This window comes from Trichechus manatus, unplaced genomic scaffold (genome assembly GCF_000243295.1).
Source record: "Trichechus manatus latirostris isolate Lorelei unplaced genomic scaffold, TriManLat1.0 scaffold00283, whole genome shotgun sequence".
In the NCBI taxonomy this organism is placed as follows: domain Eukaryota; kingdom Metazoa; phylum Chordata; class Mammalia; order Sirenia; family Trichechidae; genus Trichechus; species Trichechus manatus.
The window spans coordinates 477,472-502,962 of record NW_004444219.1 but is presented as its reverse complement, the minus strand read 5'-3'; the positions used below and the strand labels follow the sequence as shown (position 1 = coordinate 502,962).

Below are 25,491 nucleotides of genomic sequence, written 5' to 3'. Positions count from 1 at the left end.
AGAGTAATGTGTTTGGGGGCTAGGTTTTTTTATCATGAGAATATGTTCATATATCATTTGTGTAATTTAAAAGGAAAAAAGGAAGGAAGGAAGGGATGGAGGGAGGGAGGCAGGAAGGAAGAAAGGAAGGAGGGAAGGAAGGAAGGAAAAAAGGAATAAGAAGAGGGTTGCATGTGACAGCTGTGAGCAGGATGCATTCTGTTTCTATAATTGGCCCTATCTGCTCTTTAGATGGCTGTACATTTATAATTTGAAACACTCCTCTTTCTTGAGTAAGAAAGATTGCTTTAATTCTAGGTTGTCATAAGTGAAATCAATAAAGCAAGGCATAAGGTGATCTGGAAATGAACAGCTCTCACCAAGGTTGTTTGTGCTCTACTTCCTCCACCTGTGCCTGCTTCTAGGCGATAATATTGACTTGAAGTGTCCTGAGCAGTAATATCTGATGCTCCTCAGACGAGTTCAATTCAACCAACATTTCTGAGCACCCATGTGCCAGTCATCATGTTAGATCTGGGCGATAGGAAGGGAGGAAGAAAAAAAAAAAAACCATTGCCATTGAGTCCCTTCCGACTAATAGTGACCCTATAGGACAGAGTTAGAACTGCCCCATAGGGTTTCCAAAAGGTAGCTGGTAGATTTGAACTGCCAACCTTTTTTTGGTTAGCAGCCGAGCTCTTAACCCTTGTGCCACCAAGGAAGGAAGAGAGGGAGTTACAGTTACTCAATTTCTTTTAAGGAAGATAAAGAGAAATCCCAATTCTGCCCTTTCCAACTCTCTGTTTAAAGATTCCTTTAAAAAATGTTAAGTAGTTAACCCTAATATCCTTAGCACTGGGACAAACCTCAGCTGCCCTCATGATCTGCTTCAGACAGATGCTCAAGGGAGAAGAAACCAGAGCCCAGAAGTGCTCTGAGAGTCCCTCCTGGATCTCCATTCTCCAGGATCCCCATGACTGCTCCCCCCGAACCCCACCAGTTATCTCAGTTCCTCAAGGCATGTTATCATTAATGCAACTGACAACTTACTTATATGGGGATCAGCGTCAATTTAAAGCCTATCAACCATATATTAAGACAATGACAAGGTCAAATTCCAGCTCTGGCCCTAACTAAGCCTAACCTTGAGCAACCTGTTTCCCCTTTTAAGTCTCAACTTTCTCAATTGTATAATGGGGATAATAATAGGAATAAATTCATAGATTTAGGTAAGGAATAAATTAGATGCCCCTCAGTGTAAACTGCTCGGTAAGGATGGCTACTGGCATTACTGGTGCTGTGTGATAATTATTAAGGAAGGGCAGCCTTGTAAGGAAAAACAGACTCCCTACCTGCCACTTCAACCTAAACTCACAAGCAAACCAGCTGAGAACGCTAAGTGTTAGGTAACTTCCAAAGCAGCATGATCTAAAGAATTGTAAATGCAACTGTTATTGTTGTTATTCTACCTGAATGTGAAGAAAGAGGTGAAAAAACGAGGTTGAGGGCAAATATTTTACTGGGAAGATGATCCCATTGACACACAACAAGCAATTTCAATTGATTTGGTTGTCAGTCTACTGCAAAGTTGTTGTCATTCATTATATTTCCACCTTTGTTTTTCCTTCTATTTTTTCCCACATTCAATATTTATGAATACACTCCATACATTTTTTCATTTCCCTCCGTTTTAGATGTTCTATACATAGATTCAATGGCACTGGGAAATTGCTTTGCAAAATTCTCCCAAGAATAAACAAAATTTTCATTTTTAAAGCTTCCTTTTTTGGCTTAATGGGGTTGAATTTTATTAATCACAATTATCATTATACACACACACAAAATGCAAATCTAGAGAGAACTTCAAGTAAATTATTTGATTTTTCCTCTTCAAACAAAAAATTTCACTTTTGTCCTTTAATAGGCTGTCTTAGTTTTACAGTGCTACTATAACATAAATACCACAAGTGGATGGCTTTAACAAAGAGGAATTTATTTCCTCACAGTAAAGTAGGCTAAAAGTCCAAATTCAGGGGATCTCTCTGTGGGCTTTCTCATCGATGTTACCCCAGACTAGGAGCTTCTCCGTGTACGGACCCCTCTTCCAAAGGACCACTCTGCTCCTGGCACTGCTTTCTTGGTGGTAGGAGGTCCCCCTGTCTCACTGTTCACTTCTGTCTTTTATATCTCAAGAGATTGCCTCAGGACACAATCCAGTCTTGTAAATTGAGTCCTGCCTCACTAACACAACTGCCGCCCATCCTCCCTCATTAACATCATAGAGGAAGGATTTACCACACATGGGAAAATCACACAATACCTGGAATCATGGCCCAGCCAAATTGATACACATATTTTTGGGGGGACATAGTTCAATCCATGACATTCCACCCTTTGGACCCCAAAAAATCACATCCTTGCAACATGGAAAACATTCACCCCATCATGTCATAGCAAAAGTCCTAACTCCACGTCCAAAATCCAAAAATTCCTCTTCATCTGTGAAATCTAGAATACAAGTTATCTGCTTCCAAAGGAACAATGGCAGAACAGGCACAAGCTAGACATTTCCATTACGAATGGGAGAAACTGGAGGGAAAGAAGGGATAACAGACACCAAGCAGGTCAGCAGAACACATTACGTTAGCCCTCAAGGCTTTGAAAATAATCCTCTGTTCTCTGAGACAATTTACACAATGGCCCTGCCCTCCAGACTCTCGGTATTGGCCACAGTCTCCAGATTCTGAGTGGAAGCCGCTCAGCCCCGGGCTTCAGCTCCGCCTTCCAGGCCCACTGGGACAGCAACTCTGCTGCCTCGGCTTTAGGCGCATCATTCTCCCAGTCCATCTGAGTGGCGACTCCACCCTTAGAAGCACCAGAGGCCATGGCTCCACCCTTTGAAACCTCTGAGGTCATGGCTGTACCTTTTGAAACTGAGGCAGCTCCGCTTCTTGTGTCCCTTGTCTCTTCAGCTTGTTTCCAGTTTAGTAGCCTCCCAGCTCCTGGGCCCTCACACCTGCATCTGCCCTGCTGGGGCAAGTGTTCCAAAGTTCTGTAGCTCCACTGGTCAGTGCCCAGAGGCACCCTTCTCCGCCAGGAAGCCTCCTGCGCACAGGCATTCAGCTCTCTTGCTCCATGGGTCGGCTCCAGCGCCATCTTGCGTTGGTCTCCTGGTTCTGCTGCTGTTGGTTCTCTGCCACTGCAGGTTCTCTGCTGTTGTCACTTCTCTACCGCTGCAGGTTGTCTGCTGTTGCTGGTCCTCTGCCACTGCCGCTCCTCTACCCATTCACAGTTTCAAAGCTACTTCCACATGTTAGGTATCTGTTAGAGCAGCACCCCACTCTCGGTACCAAATTCTGTCTTAGTTACGTAATGCTACTATAACATAAATACCACAAGTGGATGCTTTAACGAAGAGAAGTTTATTTCCTCGCAGTAAAGTAGGCTAAAAGTCCAAATTCAGGGTGTCAGCTCCAGGGGAAGGCTTTCTCTCTTTGGGCCTTCTCATCGATGTTTCCCCAGACTAGAAGCTTCTCCGCTCAGGGACCCCGTTTCCAAAGGACTCACTCTGCTCCTGGCACTGCTTTCTTGGTGGTATGAGGTCCCCCTGTCTCACTGTTCACTTCTGTCTTTTATATCTCAAGAGATTGCCTCAGCACACAATCCAGTCTTGTAAATTGAGTCCTGCCTCACTAGCACAACTGCCACCCATCCTCCCTCATTAACGTCATAGAGGAAGGATTTACCACACATGGGAAAATCACACAATACCGGGAATCATGGCCCAGCCAAATTGATACACACATTTTTTGGGGTACATAATTCAATCCATGACATAGGCCTAATGTGTTCTCTGTGTCATTATTTGTAATAATGAAAACTGTTTCCAAATATAAGGGCCAGATTAAGTAAATGATGGTACAAAATAACATTTATGGAAAAGTTTTAAGAATATGAAAGTACTTGTTATAACTACAGCAAGGTCACAATTTTACTCATGCTATACCTCAGATATGAAAAACGGAGGGTCTCCATTTTTTTCTGTATATAGCTATCCTAAACTCTCTTATGAGCCATTTCTTCACTGAATAGTGGTGGGGGTACTGAGTGGGAAATTTGTGTGGCAGGGGTTGGAGATTTAGTCCAATATAGTTTTTAAAATTTCATCTGATCAGTAATTTAAGCAATCACTTTAAGTAACTCAGTTTCCTTGGAAAAGGGAGGCTCAGAGATCCCCTCCCTTCCCTTCTCCAAGATGGTATCTGGAGGTGGGGTGGGGGTGGGGATCAGTGATGGCTCTCCTGGTCTCACCAGGTCCTTTGGAAAGTTCCTAGTTCCATATTTCCCTCACACTGTAATCTATTGGTTCTGAACCCAGGCCTCTGCCCATCCACTGGTATTCTCAGAGCTTCCATCCTCCAAATCTCCCAACCAGGACATGCAGGAACCAAAATTCTGCCTTACCTGGTAGTAGGGGCAACAAGGAACTTGTTGCTTAACCTCCTCAAACCATCTCTCTCTCCCTGTCCTCTGCTTTGTTCCCATCAAGCACTGGGATTGGCATAGGATTTTCCCTCCTTCCTGTAGTGATACCCTCCTTCGCCCTTTCCCCGAAATTATAATGGACAGAATGTTGGGAGAAAGAAAACAGTTTACTGATAAGGGAACACATATCCAAAGGTATCCTTAAGTATTATACCCATTGTATAATGTGAAGAGGAAAAAAGCAAGATGCAAAATGTGTATACACTGTCCTCAGAAATTATATAAAATATATATAGAAGAGCCTGGAATTATCTACATTCAAATTTTAAATAAATTTTATCGTTAAATTATATGAACAAAATGCTCCCTATTATAGAGCTGCTTTTCAGCAACCACAACTCAGAACTTGAAAAATAGCTCGACTTTTTGCGAGATGAACTCTTCACTCATTTCTCCCCTGAGCGCCATTCAATCCTTTGGAGATGACTGCCTAAGAAACAGTAAGCCAACTGGAAGGCAAAACTCAGCAGAAAGCATACTTCCTCCAACTCTAAGTGAAGGCACTTGCAAAAATACATTATCCATTTTCACTTGCCATAATTTAAAACTAAGAGAGTACAAAGTTGCAGTTGCTATTAGTGTTAATAAGCCCAGGAAACAGGATATCATGTTTTTGCTTTCTTTTGTAGGTCACCAGATCACTCAAAAACCCAAGCTTACAAAACTAGCGTTAAAAAACTCCAACATCAGCAAAATAACAAGGTAAAATCATTCTTTTATGTGTTGACTTTAGTTACTGAATTTGAATTTTGAAGGAAATTAAAAACACTTCTGTGCCCAGTGCTTGTTTTAAATAGAGATAAGTAAAAGCACTTTTCTTTTATTTACCAGGCTTTTCAATTTAGTGTTTTAAAGGAAAACAAAAAAGATATTTCCTGGTGCAAGAAAGACAGAGACAGTTGGCATTAATGGAAATGTGCAGAAGAAACAATAACAGAAACAATCCAACTATTTTATAATATTCCCAACCTTTTCTTATATATATGATTTGTCAATTATAATATTCCCAAACTTTTCTTATATATGTGATTTGTCAAATGCATTTCAACAGGTTGAAATCTGCACAATAGTAATTTATATTCCTGTGACTGGGAATTTTAATTCTATACAGATTCTTATAAAATACCTTAATTTTAATTGCTAATAATAATCAGTAAAGCAAAAACATTTAGAAAAATATGTCAAAGATGGTTTTGTGAATATTGAGTAAATTCAGAAACTCCTAAAATTTCCTTCTCAGAGAGATGTTCCTTCCCCCGTCCTAGATGTCTGTTTTAAAATACTCATCCATTCAAACACCATTCAGTTTGTTTTATTGAGTGAGTTTTATTCCGCATTACTGAAAATAACTTCTCTGTAACCAATATAGAGCCATATAGAGTGTTTAAAAATAATTTTTGGGAAAGAAAACCTTATCTTTAATGGTAAACATGGGCAATAATCAGCCAATGTCCACTGTGGCTGAGATCTATAGTACTAGATAAAAACAAGCATGTCAAAGTTTGCATTTTGAAACCAGTTATCAGATTCAATATACAATCAAGAAGGATAGTGAGGCCTTCCCATGAGATGCTGCTCATAATTTCATGTATCCAAATGCACATTAGAATAATGGGTGCCATTTTGATTTCCTAAAACCAAAAAAATTGGAAAGCCATAAACTGTTCACACTAGCATCATAAAATAACAATAGGACACAAGACCTGATATTGACCAAATGTCTGGGACAAAGCAAATGCCAACAATGTCCTGAAGTACAAGATAGAATTAGGGACCACACTTCAAATGAAATTTTGCAGTGAATGAAAGAAAATGACACTTTTCACAGCAGGAAGTAAACTTGAAAAACTTCATCTTCAAGACAGGAATGGCAAATGTAAGTTTTAATGTTGATTATTAGTGGCTACATGGATTGTTGTGTTGAAAAAATTGAGAGGACACATTTGAGTTCCATGAGGAAGAGTTCTGTAAGAGATTAATGTCTGCTATGCTTGTTGGAAGGGAGCATAGTTACATTCATTCACAGGCTGTTTGCCATCCCTGCCCCTAGAGGTGGGGATCTAAATAGGTTTAAGAAAAGATAGAATACATTCCTCATAAGTTACAAAGTTAAAAATATTAGGGGCATTTCCAACCTTTCAAAGAAGATATTCTAAACCGCAAGCATATCCTCTTACAAACCTCCCTGGATATACCAGCAGACGTAATATTGGAATGAACCATTGGTTTGACCTTGTGTGGCATTTCTTAAGGTTTAATAACTATTTATCTTCTAGATAATCAGGAAAAAAAATTCTGAATCACTGACTGCAGGATATGAAGAATTTAACCATCAAGATGGGGAAAGAAGTTAAAATGTACAAATTATCATTTAATCTATCTCGAGAGAGAATATTTGCTTTCTCAAGGAAAACTGTATCCACTCTGTCAACATTGGAAAATGTAAGCAGGGATATTCACTGGTCATCAGAATCCAGGTATATAGTTAACACTGAGAACCAGCATCCACCATGTTTCACGTATAAAAGACATTTGATATGGACTTCATGACTGATAAATTCTGAAAGAAAAAGATGCTTTTTATCAAAACCCAAAATACAATCACTGAAACATGTTTTGACAATTCTTGGGTATTTACTTTTTAAGTATGCTTAACAAATAGTCAAGGTGATAGTAAAGGCTGCCCTTAAAATATTATTCACAGATTTATAACAAGTGTAATTTACTTACTGCTTTTGAGGATTGAGCAATATGTTTGGAAGGAAAGCTCTTTATATATTAGAATGTACATAAAAAATGCTTATGTAAGAACATACAGGTCTCTCTAAATGCATGAAATGTATAAATATGTGGTGAGTGTATACATGCTCTACATTTCAATTTCTGTAGTACATATAGACATACCTACAATTCTTAGGCATATTAGTTTATGTAAACAATTACTGCCTACATAGTAGATCGTTTTGTTGCCAATTTCTGAATTGTTCCTTGAAAAGAAATGGAGATAATCAGATATACATACTATAGAAAATCTAAATTTTCTTGTTAATGCCCAGGCAAAGCTACTTTAAAGGAAGACACTATATTGGGGGGAAAAGTGAGATTGTACGATATGACATGATCAATTCATGTTTTCTACCACAAGTGAATTGTCTTCTGATCGCTTCATTAAAAACTTCCTCAGACTAACTTTTGTGTATGTATACCTAGATTGGCATCAATGTAACTGATTGTTCAGTAAATTTTTAATGTTTTTTAGTGAAAAATGAATCCCTCAGTATGCTTTGAATGTTATCAATTATCAAGTATAGTTGCTGCAAAATTTAATTTCAATAAAAATGGTAAGCACCATATTCATATTTATAAAATGTGTCTGTGTTTTACTTGGAAACCCTGGTGGTGTAGTGGTTAAGAGCTATGGCTGCTAACGAGAAGGTTGGCGGCTGCTAACCAGAAGGTTGGTGGTTCAAATCCACCAGGTGCTCCTTGGAAACCCTATGGGGCAGTCCTACTTTGTCCTGCAGGGTCGCTGTTTTACTAGACAGTCTCTGGTTTTGCTTTATAGATTAAGATGAATGATTCCAAGCATGAAAATTTTAATGCTGCCAACAGATAGCAAAATTATTAAACATTGACAGTAACACTTAAACCTTAAGCTTCAAAAATAAAAACAACAAAATATTTCTTAATAGATACCCTTTGGGAATTAGTAGTCCCCTCTGGTTACAAACTCTTAAAAATTCACTCATGTTGGTCTCACAAATGCATGGGTTTCACCCCTATTCCCACCCCAATCCTCAAGAGTGAAGAAATATGACATGGGACGAGGACTCTGAATTGGGATATGGTGACAGTGTGCCACCGAACCGAGGATGGTGGCACCCCCATATCCCTGGAACTTCCCAGAGGAAAAAGTGCTTGTTAGAAGCATGATAGGCCACCTAAAGCACATGAAAAGTTGAAAATCTACCACTACATCCACATAATGTGCCCCATCCCCACCCCTTACACTTCAGTTTTGCTCCCACTAGTACAGGAAATGTTGTTTTTGGTGGAGAAAGAGTAGTTCAGTGTTCTATCTTCTGTGGGGAGAGTCCGCTTTTGGAACAAGTGCCTCTCACTCTTTGGCTCACCCATCTTTGCTATGGTCCTTTCTAACCAGCCAGGAAAAAAATGGTGAGGTAAGACTGCTCGAGTCTCCTCCCACTCTCAGAAGACCCACCAGGATCATACTAGGTTCCAGGCAAGGGGCATGGAGTAGGCTGTGTAGACCAGCTGTATTTAAGCCTTTGGAAGGACTCTCCATTGGATCCCCAGTCTTTACATCCTATGTCTTCCCACAAACAGAATTAGTAAGGGTCTGGGGAAAGGAAGCCAAGATTTGGTTTGCCTCTACTCTAGGCAATGAGTAGTTGTAGCCCACACACACAGTCCTTTCAATTCCCTAGATGGAGATCAGACAGGAGTATGGGGCCAAAGCTCAAGGACGGTTCAATCACCTTGCCTTTTCCTACAGCTACTTCGCATGGGACTTCCAGTTCTGGTGACTAGATGACGTTCCAGGATCCCAGACCTGTTCAACTTACTCCATTTGAGACATGGCCAACAGGTGCAACATTCACAACTTTTTTGTTTACAACACCCTTTAACTGTATTAAAAGCACAAGATGCAGGAGGAAGTTCAACATAGAAAGCATTTATTATTTGTATTTCCAGTACATCAGTAATTTAGGAAAGACTTATACATTTTTAATGAAATGAGGAAAAATTAAGCAACAGTTGCCAAATAGACAAATTTTCAGAAGTGAAAGGAAAATGACCAATTAATATGCCTTATTTGGACTTTGAAGGTGAAGTGAGATTCTGCATGTGTACAAATTAGTATTATGAGATTCTCCTTTTGAATGTTCATTGAGTTTTCTTGATTATGTCTAGAAAAACTTCTGAAGCACCCAAACTTACTTCATACATTAAGTTAGCAAATGAGGAAGAATACATTGATTTGAACTTGATTTTATTCAAAGACCCAGTCCTAGCACAGGCAGGCTCTAACTCTTATCAAAGTGTTTTCATTTCACCCTCTTATGAGGCTATGCACAGAATGTCTACGTAGTGCTGGCCTTCTCAAGTGTGGCAGTGCCATTTCTATATGCTAAGAACTAATACGCCAGTTCTATCTTGAGGCAAATTTTAATAACTACAAATTCAGCTCCATTACACATAATTCTAAAAATTAGCAAAGATCTAGGAGAGCTTCGGTGCCTAAAATATCTCAGTGTTTTTCAACCTGAGGATTATAGTCTTCAAGGGCACATCACCTTTATTTCTCTTCCACCACAGCAGCTCTTCTCTTTCCTTAGCTATTACAACTGCTCTCCCTGACTTGTCCTTACTCTCGTTTTTAAATATCCCCTGCCCAGGGATGGAGTACCCAATAAGCAAGGTACACATGGGCCTTATTCTGTTTACTAATTGGTAGTGTGTACTTTCACATGATGTGTTGAAAAACAGGCGGAATTGTGCACTACAGAAGAGTAAGTAAACACAAGTAAGCCTGTGCGTACCTTGCTTACTGGTTAATCCACCCCAGACCCTGCCCCCGTCTCCTTTGTTAGTTTATCTTCTGGGAGAAATTAAGACTCTCCGTAATTGTTATTACTGGTAAATAATAGAAAAAACCTGTCACACCTTCTGAAGATATAGAATGACAGAAGAGAAACCCTTTGCAAATTCTTAGAGCTACTAAAAACGTTTGCTTGTTTTGTTATTTCTCAACATAGTTGGAACAAAGGCATTTATATCTCCTTCATAATTAGAACTAAATTAGCTGACCTTTGTGGATCTCTGTTCCCTCATCCATAAAAGGAGGTAGGTCTACCACTAACACTTTATTAACTGACTAGCTGATTGAATCAATCAACATTTATTCTGCTGATCCAAAGAACTCTTAAAGAAACTGAAGGTAAAGAAACCAAAGATCTACATATTTGGATCCTCTGAGAACCACAGTAACGACCTGTGAATGAAAATATCTTTAAAGAGATGTCCAATTAATGAAACTCTACAAAAAATAAATCCTCATTATTATTCTTGCCTGTGGTTTTCTATTCTCTAGTTAAGCTTCCACCAACACCACCTCTTTTCCACTTAAGATATCTTTTCTTGGTTGCTTGCACAGTGAAAGGGTTTCGCTATGTTACTGGAAAGAATGAACTATAAAGTCACTATAGGAAGCCGGATATGAGTAACAATAAAGTGCCCTTTGTGTGTGCTCATGCTTCTAGCACATTGTTTTATCACTCCAACTTTACAACTAAGAAAACTCAGTGTTCTCTTGCCAGATATGCATTAGGGAAACTTTCTTCTCTCAATGCATACCCATAGGTCACAATACAGATCTCAAATGTGTTAGCAGAATTAGAAATTACATCTATAATGGAATTAAATGTAAAAACACTTTGTCCTCTCATTTTTAATATTTTATATATATCTACCTTTGCAAAAGAGTATACTAAGGAAGGAACTGATATTGAGCAAGACAAACATTAAGAATTAAGAGCATATTTTGCTGGTTTAAACTTGTAATTTTATTTCTTAATTAAAATGATTACTGAAAACATGAATTAATTTACTTATGAGCCCTACAGTTTTCTCCTAGATTTTATGGGTGTCACTGTGACGTAGTAAACCAGCTGCATCAACATCTTTAGAGTGCTATCTCCCTTAAAAGGTCGATGAGGTCCTAAGTTTCTCCAGCAATCAGACCTTTGGGTGTATGTGCATCTATCGTATGTAGGTTACTGAAAGTCTATCTGAATTAGGACAATTCTCCTGGTACCAAAATTAACTCAGGAGAGTATTTTAAATAGATAAGTTCTAGGACAGCTGTGTAACATAATTAGAAGCAAAATGGCTTACGATTAACTATGATTTCATTAACTATTAGAGTCAAAAACTAAAAACGACTTGTAACAGTGCTTTGCTGTGATATATTTCTTGAAATTCCTTCAAAATATTAAGTTCTCTGATTACAACAGTTTTAATTTTTCCATCTAGTGGCTATTATTGTATCTAAGAGATACATAAACTGTTTCTGAAAATAGTATAAAGGGGCAAGTCATTAAAAATCAATTTGGGTACTAAACTGTCTTCAAGGACAGTACTTGTGACTAGTTAGGAAACCTTATTATTCTCTATCCTATACAAATAAAAACACCGATTACAGGCAAGAGATTAGAAGAGAGAGAATAGGTCATTTATTTCCATAACCAGACCTCTGTCACCAACCACAGGGACCAAATGACCCAAGGGCGGATAAATCTGTGCAGTCATACAGCCTTCAAAAGATAATCACATTCACATTCTCAATTGATAGCACAGACAGGACCATTTGCTTTCTTTAACAGAAGACAATCATTTGCACAGTATCATAATAAATAAATACTTCTGTACTAAGACAAATATTATGAGAGACGCAATTCTGAAAACAGTGTCTGTGGCTCAAAAACACTAACCTAATCAGTTGAGAAATATTTTCCTAACTGAGGTATCCTTTCTAAGAAAAAAAAAATCACTGGGAATTCATTTCAAAGGTTAAGGTCTTTAAAAATCAGAAAAACAAGGTGCAGAGAATAGTTTTATTTTCTAATTTTATTCTAAAATACAAACAAGACTTCTTAGGATTATGTCAACATAATTCCTTGATGTATTTTTGTCTCCAAATTCCTAATATGAAAGTCATAAATATTAGGCTTGAAACAGCTGACATTTGATCAACATTAACAGCACACAAAGAAAACTTTTTTTTTCCTTTTTAAATTATCGGTTACACGAAAAAAGCAATTACTAAGTACCAGGGCTTTTGAATTACAAAGCTTATAAAACAGCTCTACAATTACCAAATCTCAAAGGCCAAAAGAACAGTAGGAATTTAAAAAAAAAAAAAAAAGATGATTGAAGCAGAACACTAATCACATGAAACAACCTGGACAAGATTCTGACACAAAAATCGTAACTGAGATGAAGCTGAAAGAATATTTGAATTCAGTCCAGTTAAGCCACAGTGCCACCAAAGATCGATCTCCTTTTCTAAATGAAACAAGTCATTTCAAAACTTCTAGGCCTTTGTCTGAATTTCCCTTATTTGTCCATTATAAAAAGAACATTCTTATAGCAACACCATGCTAGAAAAGAAAAACAAATCTGTGCAGGATACTATGAGTACCTCCCTTTATTAGAGTGTACATCAAATACATGAATGCCCTTTCTAGAATTCTAGAAATTAGAGAGAATTGTTTCACTCAAACTAAGACACAGCATGAAGGGGGAAAAAAAAAATCAAAGCTTCCACCTTCAGGGGAAATGTTCATGAATTTCTGAAAATGTCAGTAAAGAACGTGAACAGCTTTTCAGACCAAAACATCATTGCCTTGATCATTAAAAGTGACTTAATTCTTGTAAAAAATTTAAGTTAAGGTTTCAATATTCCAGTTACATAGTATTGTGTCATCCTTAAAAGTAAGCAGTTTGATTCTTCTTAAAAAATTCTCTTTTCCTAGAGAACAGTTACGATGGGTGCACTTAAGGTAGTCTGTTGGCAAAGGATGAGAAACATCAGAATCTGTCCAAGTGTAATAAGTACTAGAATAATGAGAGATTTAAGAGTTACAGAGGAAAATAATTTTAGGTCCTGAATTCACTACCATAATTAACCTGAAACAAATTAACAAAAACCTATGATTAATAAAATCTGTTCACTTTGTATAAGTAATGCTAACATGATCGTGGAGTGGTGAAATCTCCGGGGCACACACACCTCAGAACCACGGCAAGGGTTCCCAGCTACAAGGTAAGTGTGCAATGTTTACTTTAACAGATTCTGCAGCATGGCCGTTGCATATGTGGGCCTAGCCTGTCTGCTCTCAATCGCATTCTGAAGATACTGGATGCCTCCACAGCGTTCCCAAATTTCTTCAAACTGTCTTGGCAAAATCTCAGCACCACGCTTTCGAGTGAGGCCTGTCTCTTCAAGATTCAGCTCACACATCTCCATGTCATCCTTACCTGCATATATGAGACATCAGAAAATTACCGTATCTCTTTTCAGAATCATTTCTTATAACTTTATTACTGAAATACTATCAATTCTCATAGATTTGAGAAGCTCTTAGTTCGTAACTTTTAAGACTTTATTTTTCTCCCCCTAATATATGTATCTGCTTAATAAATTCACCAGAAATAATTTGAATTTGTCCCTTACCAAGGACCCTTTCAAAATTTACTAACACCACAGTTGATCAAACAAGTTATTGGGGTTAATTAAAAATTCTACATTCCCTTAAGCCATTAAAAATCCATGATATAATTGATACAATGAAAAGGTTCTTAGGACACAGACAAGTTTCTGTGTTCATTCAAGGACACAATAAATCCAAGCGATTTCACATTATAAAGTAGTTAATCCTCAATTAACTGAAAATGTAATTTAACTGTAAAACTCTATCACTTCAACCCTGAAATTTAATGAATTATTATACATATATTAGACTGTTTCATTTGGAGGGTTTATTATCCGTTTTTGTTTTATAAATTTTTTCACGTGAATCATACACACCAGCCACAAGAAGGATGGGCGGCTTATCAGGATGGAGTTCCATTTGCCGGGCAATCCATGGTCCATCAAAATGGGCATACCACCAGCCTTTTTTCTTACTCTGCGGGTCTTTGTACTGGTCAGCAGGGCGGATGAATGGGATGCGAAAGAAGCGCTGCTGTCGGTTCATTTGGGTCTCCTGCTGCCTGGCAGGAAGCTGAGCTGCTGGGTTCTGCTGAGCTATTATATAGAACAAGGAAAGTTACACTAGCAGCCCAAGGGAGAAAGAAAACAGCCTTTAATTCTAAAATACACCAAGAAAGTGTTTTGAAAAAGGAAGAAGAGAGGTTCCTGACGGTAAAGTTAAATGTAAATGTTAAGTGACTATAAACCAACAGAATTTAGAGTGTGATTTTCTTTCCCTAAAGATGTTTCCTGGCATTGCAAACACACACACACCAACCACCACCACCAACAGACCCTTAACGGATTCCCACAAATGCGTAGCAGTAACCTAAAACAAACTCACACGGCAGGAAGGAAATCTGGTATTATTTACTAGATTTATATGTTTCCTCCAAAGAGTTCATATAAAGGTTGCAGAATTAATGTTTGGTGGACTAATTATGATAAAACAAAATGAACAATAATTTCAAACATAAGGATATAAATATTTGTCAATGTAACTGCAATTTCCACAAAAACGCAGAAAACAAAATTTTTCATTTACCAATTCTGTCATTTAAAATGGCCAACCTAATGTAAATATTTTATTGATGCTATTTAGACAACTTAATGACCAGAAGAAGAAAAAATTGTAACAGTAAGCATGAACTTTCCCTCAAAGATATTTACTTACTCTGAAATAAACTTTTTCTTGCAATAAAATCCACTGAAGTAAGTGGAAAGTGTATATTTGGTTCTCTTCACCAACAGAAAATCCTTGCTTTTCTGCTAGTACTGGAAACTGCACTCATATCAAACTTTCTTCCATTGCCCAATTTTCATTACTGAATAGCTGGGTTTTTATTCTATCTGCAAACGTAAATATTTCCCTGGGGCAATGACTTTACATCTGTAGTAGCATATTTTTGTAAGCCTGTTAACACGCTTTATACTCACAACTTGAAAAGTAGACCATTTACTGGAGCTCAGTTAAGAATCTCATTGTGAAAAGCTAAGTATGTCAATGAAAAATCATATATATCTGATATATGTCAATAATAGTCACATGGCTTTTGTGAGAATTTCCAAATACTGGAAGGATGAAAATACTCTTATTCTACTTTTTACACCAAGAAACAGCAAAAGCTTTATAGCACCTGAATTTCTTTGCAAACCAGAGAAAGCAAAAAGCAGTTAGCAAAGCTATATGCCCATGAGAGAATGAAACAGAGGCCCAGTTTTGTTAGTGACTTTAAAAAGCCCCATTACCTGTAGCATATTAACAGCGATGTGTTTTTTTTCTTTTGTGCCTATCCTCTCACAGTGACCTACAGTTAAGATTTTCTTTTACAAGTTTTTAGAAAGTACCTACTTTGCAGAAAAATACACTAACTCAAAATGAAGATAGTTCAAAAAGGTAAAAAGATAATCTTTCCCTCCCTCTTGAGCAGTGAATCCAAATTCAGGGTCCACTTGAGAGGAAACCTACTATGATACTGATGGCCACCCATTATTTAATACTACTTTCTTCTTTCATAACTTAAAGGCATATAGAAAATAACAGCCTCCTGTAACTGAAATATGTTGGGTAAAACTAAGAAACTAAACAGAAAGTCTTTGATAGCATTTTCTCCTGACATGAGAACTGAAATTTTTTTGGGGAAGTCTGGAAACTAACATTCTTCTGGAAAAGTACAAAGATACAGACATTAAAAGCTTGACACTAAACTTCTAAACTCCTTCTCCCAAAGTGTGAAATAAGTTTCAAATGTAGCACCGTAAGTTATAAGAAACACTTTTTTTAAAAAAAGGCTCAACTAGTTGGTAAATGAGTATGGCATTATATCGAAATCATTACTGCTCAATGATTGTAGAAGAAATTTACTATACACTAAGGTGAATCAAAGCTTTTAAATGATCAAAGAATGTGCATTATAGGAAGCTATAAAAACTAACAGAATAATCTCTTCCTATTATCACACAAAACTGAAATCTCTTTGTATAGAAATGAGTACGGTATCACAGTGTTTGAAAATAGTGTCTGAAACCAGTACCTAAAGTTAGTCTTTATTCTAATAGATCAGCTGCTTTAACTAAGGTAGTTTTGCTACAATAAGAATGGTGTATAATCACAGTTTAAAATGCCAGTTATTTTTTAAAAGAAAGTAATTTGATAAAACAATAGATTAATTAGATTTTATTTTGCATATATAAATATTTTGGAGAGTTTTAATGTGATCTAATAAAAGCAGTATCTCAAACTAAAATATATTTGAGTACAGATAAACCAACATTAATGTTCTACCCTTAAAATTGTAGCAAAACAATATTTAATAGATGTTAGTACTTTATAAAGTATTTTTAACCCATCTTCCATGAGTTTACCACCCTTTGACTTACGTGAATTGTTCAAAAATGGTGCAAAATCTGTGAACAAATATTTTATGTTGAAGATAAAAATGCCAAAACTGTTAAATGAGCACTGTTCTAATTTACAAAGCTTTCCCATCAATTGAGGTGATGTTGTAACTATGCAATCTATAAGCCAAAAACTCTAAAAACTAACTACAAGTAGGTGCTGCTTTCGGATGTTTTTAAGCTATTCGATTATGTTTTTGAAAATTCTGCTTGATGCATATATGAATGGGATCAAAATTTGAAAGTTTTGTTTCATTTCAAATTTTGTGACACAATAATATCCAAAACAAAAACCCAACACAATGACTTAATAATAGACATTATAACCAAACAAAAAACCTGTTGCCATCGAATCGATTCCAACCCATAGTGACCCTATAGGACAGAGAAGAACTGCCCCAAAGGGTTTCCAAGAAGCAGTTAACGGATTTGAACTGCCATCCTTTTGGTTAGCAGCTGTGGCTCTTAACCACTGCACCACCAGGGCTTAAAGTACCTTTTAAATATTACTAGAATTTTCATAGAAAAAACAGATAATAACTTCTAAATTCAGCAGAAAATTATATTCTTTAGACAAGAAAAAGCATTTGCTACTTTTTCATGCATGCACTCAGTATGTTTTAATTTATTCAAACACCTGAATCTTAAACTCATGACATTTTTATTTCAGGAACTGTAAAATAAAAGCACTTTTCAAAATCCTTGTTTTAAGCAATTAAATATTATGTTTACTGGGTAATTGGTCATCTCCCAAAAAATTATGTCTGAAAATCTCTTTCTACAGTAAATGAAATGAGAGCATGCTCAACCAGTAAAGCAGACAGGAAGAGGGCTGGATGAGAATTTGCCATGATTTGTCAATGTAATACTCTTAATATCAATAAAACCAATTTATATTTTTGTTAATCAAAAGTTGCCGTTATTTTATTTTCTCAAAGATAATGAATTCTAGTCCTTGTAAATATCAGATTACACAGAAGTTCCTTTTAAAGGGTGATTAGCTGTCCCATTAGGAAACGATCCAAGTACAGAACTTTTTCTACTGAGCTATTCAGTACCTTGATGCTTTTCACTTTTCTCTTTAGCTACACTCCTGGGTCAAAAAGAATTTTATATGAAATAACGATACAGAAAAACATGATAAGCACTTTTCAGAGCAGAAGTTATATTTATCCTGAAAATGGTCCATAATCAAATTCTCTCAAGGCTAAATATATGTGGATTATATACAAATACATGTGAATTGTGTTCACACATAATTCCTAATTTTTTTCATATACCTGGATGGAATCTCAGGAAATTTTATTTATCTACACTTTTGTTCTTCCAAATAGTACATTATGATTGGCAACAATATCTGAACCAGCAAGGTGAGCCATGTATTATTGCTCCTTTTGGGGGTAAGCTAGATGAATAAGGTATAAAAGTCTGATTTAAAATACGATAAATCTTCGCATATGCATTAAACACTTGTGTGCCAAATATGATATGATTAATTTTTTTTGAGAAGTGCAATAATTCAGATACATGAATTTGAAATATTAGGTTGTACCACATGAAATGTCAGTTTTTTTTTTTTTTTTGAAGGAAAAGTAAAAACATAAATTGAGATGAAACAAATTTATTTAATCAAAATATGCTCAGTTATGTTCAATTATCTTGTGCCAACATGATGTTAAATTATATATTCCTCTTTTTAAAAACTCCTCATCTTTTGAGACTATAAGCTGCTCAAATGCTTCAACTACAGCTTCTTGATTTGGGAACCTTTTATTAGGTATGAAGAGTTCCAAGTGTTTGAAAAGGTGGTAATCCTATGGGGGGATGTCAGGTAAGTAAGGTGGGGAGGCAGAATTCTCATGACCTAGCTCCGTTAATTTCCGAGGCATGGTTTGAGAAGTGTGTCGCACATTGTCGTGTAGCAGAACTGGTCCATCTCTGGTGACTGGTCTTGGATGCTCTGATCTCAATTTTCCATGTACAGAATCAATTTCCTAAGACTATGAGCCTGCACTGATTGATTGCCCTTGCTGCAAAAAAGAATAATGGATTATGTCTTTTGTAAAGCACCATACAGTCACCATAGCCTTTTTTGTGTGAGTGGTTGTTTTGGGTAATATCTTGGAGACTGCTCTGCATCTAACCATTGCCCAGATTGTTTATTATCATCAAACAGTATCCATTTCTCATCACAAGTAACAATACATTGCAAAAAAGGCTCATTTTTGTTGCAGGTTAGCAGCACTGAGCACATCTTTAAACTCTGCAATTTCTGATTTACCATCAATTCATGTGGAACCCATTTGTCCAACTTTTTCACTTTTCTGATGACACTCATATGGCGCGAAACAGTCACAGGGGATACACTCCTAAGTCTGATGCAAGATTTCGAACTGTTGGTCAAGAGATACTTTCCACCAATTCTGTCATTAATGACAGATTTTGGTTTTCCTCGAGGCTCGTTTTGAAGGCTGTCTCCAGAGCGAAATTTCTGAAACCACTGCTTATCATACACTGGTTAGCAACACCCTCTCCAAATGACAAACTGATGTTTTTCTCGGCCTCAGCTGCATCATGTCCCAATTTGAACTCATATGAAAAAAGTAGTCATGATTGTTCAACTGTCACCATATTATTGAGGGGTAAGAAAATCAATGCTTACACAAGAATGACCTAGAAAATGAAGTCAAATGAATATGGAAGCTAGCCTAGTAATACAAGATGGTGTAACCTAATACCACTTACCCTAACATATCTAACCAGGATTCAAAAATAATTCATCTCAAATCCAACATTTCATGTGGTACATCCTAATACAACATACTGCAAGCAGGTCAGCTAAAGGCTGTGATTAGAACATTACAGCTAAAAATAATAATAGTTCATTGCCATTTTTCCCAAACAAAGATAACTGTATTCAGAAACTTATTGCACAGACAGTGAACAGGTAATGGAAAAATCCTGTCATTTTCAATTCACAGAGGCAAACTTTTAAACTTGAGAAGAAACTGGTGGTCACAAGATTCAGTATTTAGAGGGTCTTCCACCTGCCGTTTTTGAGACTGTCAAAATAGTCATGTGCTGCATAATGTCCATTCAGGCAATGTCCGCATGTCTGAGGTCTCATAAAGTTTTTTGTTGGTTTTTTTTAAAAAAAAAAGGAAAGCAGCCCTCCTTTTGTTTATTATTTCCCCCTAACGGTTTTAAAGACCCCAAACCCCCAGAGTGAACGAGCAGCGGGGCTCCTAGGGCACATCCCAATACCCGCAGTGCCTCCTCCTCTGCCTCCTACCACTCCCCCAGCAGCCCTGCAGCCCTTCACTCCCAGAGCAGGCCTCCCGCAGCTCCTCCACTCCTGCCAGAGCAGTGGCAGGGGCGCCAGCCAGCTCCTGGGCACTCGTGCGTCCAGGCTCCCGGCCCAGGCTGCACATGGTCAGGAAGTGGCTGTACAAGCAGGGCTGCCGCGGCCAAGGCCACCACCACCAGCCATGCTACTGGTACCCCCACACCATCTCACCTCCCATCACCGCCAGGTCCCCACGGCCACCTCTCCATGCGCCCTACCACCCTGTGGCCCAAACTGTGGAAAGTCCCAATCCAGCTGGCAATGCAGCCCCCACCCCGGGCAAACAGACACCTGTATCCAGTGGATACAGCTCTCAGGTTTTGTCCAGCTGGCTTCTGTAAGGTTTAATACGCTTTATGAGGATTTGACTATGGATTGTACAGGGATTGCCTGTATATAATATGGTGTTGGCACAATGTCCAAATTCAATAATGTCCTGTTTCACAGAACGTACTATGGACAAAAAGCGACCCATGACTGTATGTTAGTATGCCCCTCCACATTGTTATATTCTGACTAATGACACCCACTGAGCAAAGGTAGTGAGGGAAGTAAAAAAATTACTAAAAGCTCATTTTCTAAGTCAACTTGGATCATGCATTGCTAACCTGTACTGTCAAGTGTTGTGAATATATCCCTTAAACAACAACAAAATGACATTAAATCTGCTGTCCCCTTGACATTACCCAGATTGTACTAATTTAAAAGCAGCAAGTTGAACAAATCAAATTCGAATTATTGCTTTTAAGATTGAAATGACTACTTATACATCACTGGTTATTTTCTATTGATGTTAAAGCTAGTGCATGCTTCTACCAAGTTATGGCTAACCTGCTCTACTTTCCAATTTCAAGTGTACCACTTCGCTTTTTCCATCACAAAGTAACAAAATCTTTATTTTAGGATCCCACTAAGAAATTCAAGTCCTGGCCTAGGCAAACCTCTGGTCTGAACCCAAGTGATATTTTTTACTCTTTCATTGTTACAATATTATAAAATAATGTTTGCAGTAAACATTCTTCTTTTTTAAACAAAGGAATTTGAATTTTAATGGAGAACACATACATCCATTCTTTTCTTCTTCTAGGCTACAATCCTATTCTGGGAGAGAAAGGAAGGTACTTATGTCTACATACAAAAAAAGATAACAATATTTGGGTATTTCAGGCAAATAACCCTATAAACTGTGCTACATTTTTTTAAAAATAAAGAAAAAAATTTAAAAATTAAGATTAAACAAGATCCCTTTTGGCAAGAATAAAAATATTCATTTTCATATACAAATTCATTTCACATGTAAAGTAGAAGATTCATATTAATCTTTACATTTTCACATGTAATCTTTATGTGTGTATCACATGATAAAAATATGTACTCACAGCAGTATTGTACAACCTCTTCAGTAGATAAGAAAATGCTTACCTCTAGAATTTATCATAACAAGTAAATTCAGTATTTCCAAAGCAGATATGGCATATTCTATTGACTATTTAAATAGATATTCAATAGAAATAATGCTTATAAAAGATAGGTCATTATAGTTGGGTTAGGTTCAGTGAGTCACAGTTTTGCAGTAAGAGAAAATTTATATGGACATTTTACCCAAATGTCTTATGTACAGTTATATATATATTTATGTATATATACTTTGGAATATTTAAAAATACAGATTTGTTTTTACCATAGTCAGTAACAGACTTTGGAGCACGTTGCTCTGTTTCAGTATTTCTCTTCTTGTTCTTGGATTTCCAAGCATGATACACTTTTAGTCTCCTATGAAATTCTTCTCTGCAAGCGGCTAGGAGCTCAATATCTATCAAGTACATAGAAAGAGGCCAAAAAAAAAAAAAAATCAGCATTTTAATTAAATCCTCTCACATTAATTATTCTGTGGCATAAATGTTTTTATTTTTAAATTAACAGTCTAAAACCAAAGGCAAGCTAGTTGTTGATAGAGAGGAGCATTATGTGGTACTATTATCTTTATATTTACAGAGCATTTTCTTATACATTATTACTATCTTATATAATTTGTTCCACACAAAAACCCTGGACTAAATAGTTTTTTTACAGATGAAGAAATGGCAAAGAGAGGTTAAGTGACTTGTCCAAGGACACAAGACCTTGGCAATTGAATAAAAAGTCACTGTGCTCAAATACAAGCTATAGCTACATGCAACACCTTTTTTCCTTCATTGCTGTTGTCTGTATTTATGTAGATACATTCAGTGAAGAAGGAAAAAACAGTGAGGAATTTGGTACAACTATGACACTTTAGTTCCTAGTCATAGTGTGCTGAATTCAAACACCATGATTTAAACAGGAAAACAACTATGTGGGATCCTCTGGGTATGATATTTCAGAAGAAAAATTGTTCTCTTAGAAGAACGATAGCTTTACAAAGAAAGGCCTTCCATTGTCATTTGTTACTTCGCATTCATGGAACAAAATATTCAGATATTAAATATTTAACTATTCTAAATAACATCAGAGGAGCCAGTCATTAATATACCCACATCACAATTTGTCTTTGCTCTTCCTCTCCAACCTATGCAAGAAATACGCAAAATACATTTAATAAGCATATCTTTCTTTTAGCTTTATGAATAAAGTAGGTCTTCATTTCAAGGGGAGAGTAAAAAAGAGACTGGCTTCAGCTAATTTATACAACAACAACAACAACAAAATAGCTAGCACTCCAACCTAGGTATTTGCTTTATCACCTATGGAGCCTTCCCACTATAATCCTCTCCATACACTTACCACAAGAAGTATTGATGGTATCACGTAGTTCTGCATATTTCCATTTACTAAGATCATGTTTCTTGGTACCAGCAGCTGCCTTGGTGGCTTGCACAGCAGGACCTCTGTAATTATTATATATTTTTTACATATTTAAACTAGAAACATGAATATAATGTTGGCTACAGAGGCAAGAAAGTGAGCATAAATTTGGGAAATGAAAATAACTACTAGAAAAACATATAATCATTTTGGTATCCTTGACAGATGAGATTAAAGAACGGTATACTAAAAGATGGCCAGGTGTAAACTAAAATTTTCCAGCATGCCTTTTAACAGCCATGTTAGGTTTTAAACAAGAACTTTTGATTCCAATATTCTATACCATGAACTTCCCCCAGACTCCAATTTAAACGTCATTACTGATATTGATGGATATGTGAACATCTGAAGTTAAAAAAAATACATTTAGATATATTTCTCAAATCGAAAAAGAAACGTTCAACATACTTGAAAGATCACGAGAAACACATTAATGGTTTATAAGCCACCAGGCCACACAGCACAACCATCTACAGAGCCCAGCGAAAGCTACAGATGGCCAAGCCTCACCCATACCTACTGGCTCAGAGTTTCCTGGGCACCTAGATGTTTGCAGGGTCCGTAGAGGAGTCATTAAAGATAGGCTAAAAGAGCTGCTGGAGACTTGAAACTCCTGTGACTTTTTAACCTCACTGTGAAAGAACACTTAGAAAAGTTCTATAAGCAGATAATAACCACACCCTCACAGTTAGTGAGTATTGACCTGACCACTAGAAAATGACAGGGACAGGTTTTAGGTCATGAGGCAGAAACAGAAATTTCAAAGGGCACAAGTGTTATATCTTGTCCCATTTGGTAGGAACAGTTGTGTGGGTGAAAAAGGAAAGAAAATCTAAAGCACACACGAAAATGGAATAAACTCAACTCTTTCGTAACAGTGCTACTCAGTGCTTACGGCTTGTTTTTATATACATTAATTTGAGATCTTACTCGGCAAATATGGTAATAATTTCTGTAATACTGAACGTTACTTTTCAACAAAGGATTACGCTTTCACATAGAAACACTCAAAGAATACGCTGCAAACAGATTTTTAAACTCAGTGCAACAAAGGAAGAATTGAAACATCACATTTCAAGACATGAAAAGAAGATGGTACAAATATTTAAAAAATTAGATATTAAACAACTAAAATACTGTTTCTCAGTTATCACACAAGGAATTTCTCCTTTATCAGCTACTACTTAGAAAACATTTCCTCTTAAAGAGGGACAGTCTAGGTAGAGTATCAGAAAATGAACTCATTTATACATATATTTTCTCATTTTACATTTTGAAAGAAATGAGTAATCCTGGCAAACTATCAAGACACAGACGTTTAATGAGACTGATGTTACTGAAAAACTTTGTTCCTGAAGTGAAGAAAATCATTCCTTCAATATTAAGCCTAACAATGAAATAAATAAGGTGTCTTTGAGTCTTTGAAAGGTCTATTTATTTTACAGAATAAAAAAAATAGCATACTTTAGAGAATAAAAAAATAACATACTCCACCTTATGTACTTAAAATTGTTAAACATGGTTACTGTTAGTCACGTATAAGACTGGCTAAAGAAAGATGTGCGGCCATTAGTCCTTCCTCCATTTTTGAGGTTAAAATCTGTTTTAGGTTTATTGTATAATCTACACTTTTCATAAACTTGTGACTAGCGATTTTCCATGTAGCTTTTTTGTTTTTAATTGTTTTGCTCAAAAAGAGCCAGCTATGTGTCAGCAAGGTCTCTCTTAACAATAAATTATGCTTTAACGTTTATTCAATATTCTTTTTTTTCTTTTCTGCATCCCTAAACCACTATTCAATACACACACACAAAAAATTTTTTTTTTCTAGCACTTCCAGGAGTCTTTTCTAAGAGAGTAGCTGAAAATTATTATAGCTTCTCTTGTCTTTTGAAAAAGAAAGTAAATTTACATAATATGCAGTTTTATAGACTAGCAGAATATACATGTGTTCTGATACTTTTAAAAAAACAATGAATTCAAATTATTATTTCTTAAAATATAGTCTTAATATTATTAACTTTTCATTCATATTATCTCCAACAAAAATATACTTCTAAAAAACATATGCAACATCCTGAGAAGTACATGACTGCAATGCATTTAAATGCTTTTCCCCCCATGTCTGGAGTTATTAAAATAGTAAAATAAAGATGCAATTTACTGATTATTTAGGTTGGTTATAAAAGCAATCATGTAAATGACAGAGTAAGGTAGTAGCAAAATTAACTTCGATTTTTAAAAATATATTAACATTTTAATTAATTTCGCAACTTTAAAACTGGCAGTTAAAATGTTACTGATTCATATCCATTTATAAAGGTAATGGACCAGATCCTGCTGGGGTTGTATTCCTTGGAGGCTCAGTTTTTACCAGTCATTTTTAAACTGTGTGCTATGGTGCAGAGCCTCTTCGGAGCCACATTCTTCCTCTTCACCCCTTCAACTAGGCACAGAGGTCCCCAAACCAGGGGGCAATACCAACCCTAGGGGTAGTTTCAAAATGTTCATTTTGTCACAGTTCGAGAGAAGATCCCACTACATGAGACTGAGTTGGTGGGGGCCCATGATAATCAGGACAGTACCACAAACAAGGAATGTC

General features: G+C 36.6%; 2 protein-coding genes across 2 annotated transcripts in view; one reads left to right on the top strand and one right to left on the bottom strand.

The window, feature by feature from the left end:
• IMPG1 (interphotoreceptor matrix proteoglycan 1) overlaps window positions 1-6,878 on the top strand; it is a 115,736-nt gene extending 108,858 nt beyond the window's left edge. The window contains exons 16-17 of the mRNA XM_004390117.1: window positions 5,154-5,226; window positions 6,801-6,878. Coding sequence (XP_004390174.1) covers window positions 5,154-5,226; window positions 6,801-6,878 — 151 coding nt within the window. The remainder of the gene's footprint in view (window positions 1-5,153; window positions 5,227-6,800) is intronic.
• A 5,573-nt stretch (window positions 6,879-12,451) lies between these two features.
• Window positions 12,452-25,491, bottom strand: part of MYO6 (myosin VI) — a 103,843-nt gene continuing 90,803 nt past the window's right edge. The window contains exons 28-31 of the mRNA XM_023725061.1: window positions 22,809-22,912; window positions 21,727-21,858; window positions 14,138-14,356; window positions 12,452-13,587 (exon numbers count right to left, since the gene is read on the bottom strand). Coding sequence (XP_023580829.1) covers window positions 13,388-13,587; window positions 14,138-14,356; window positions 21,727-21,858; window positions 22,809-22,912 — 655 coding nt within the window. The 3' untranslated portion in view covers window positions 12,452-13,387. The remainder of the gene's footprint in view (window positions 13,588-14,137; window positions 14,357-21,726; window positions 21,859-22,808; window positions 22,913-25,491) is intronic.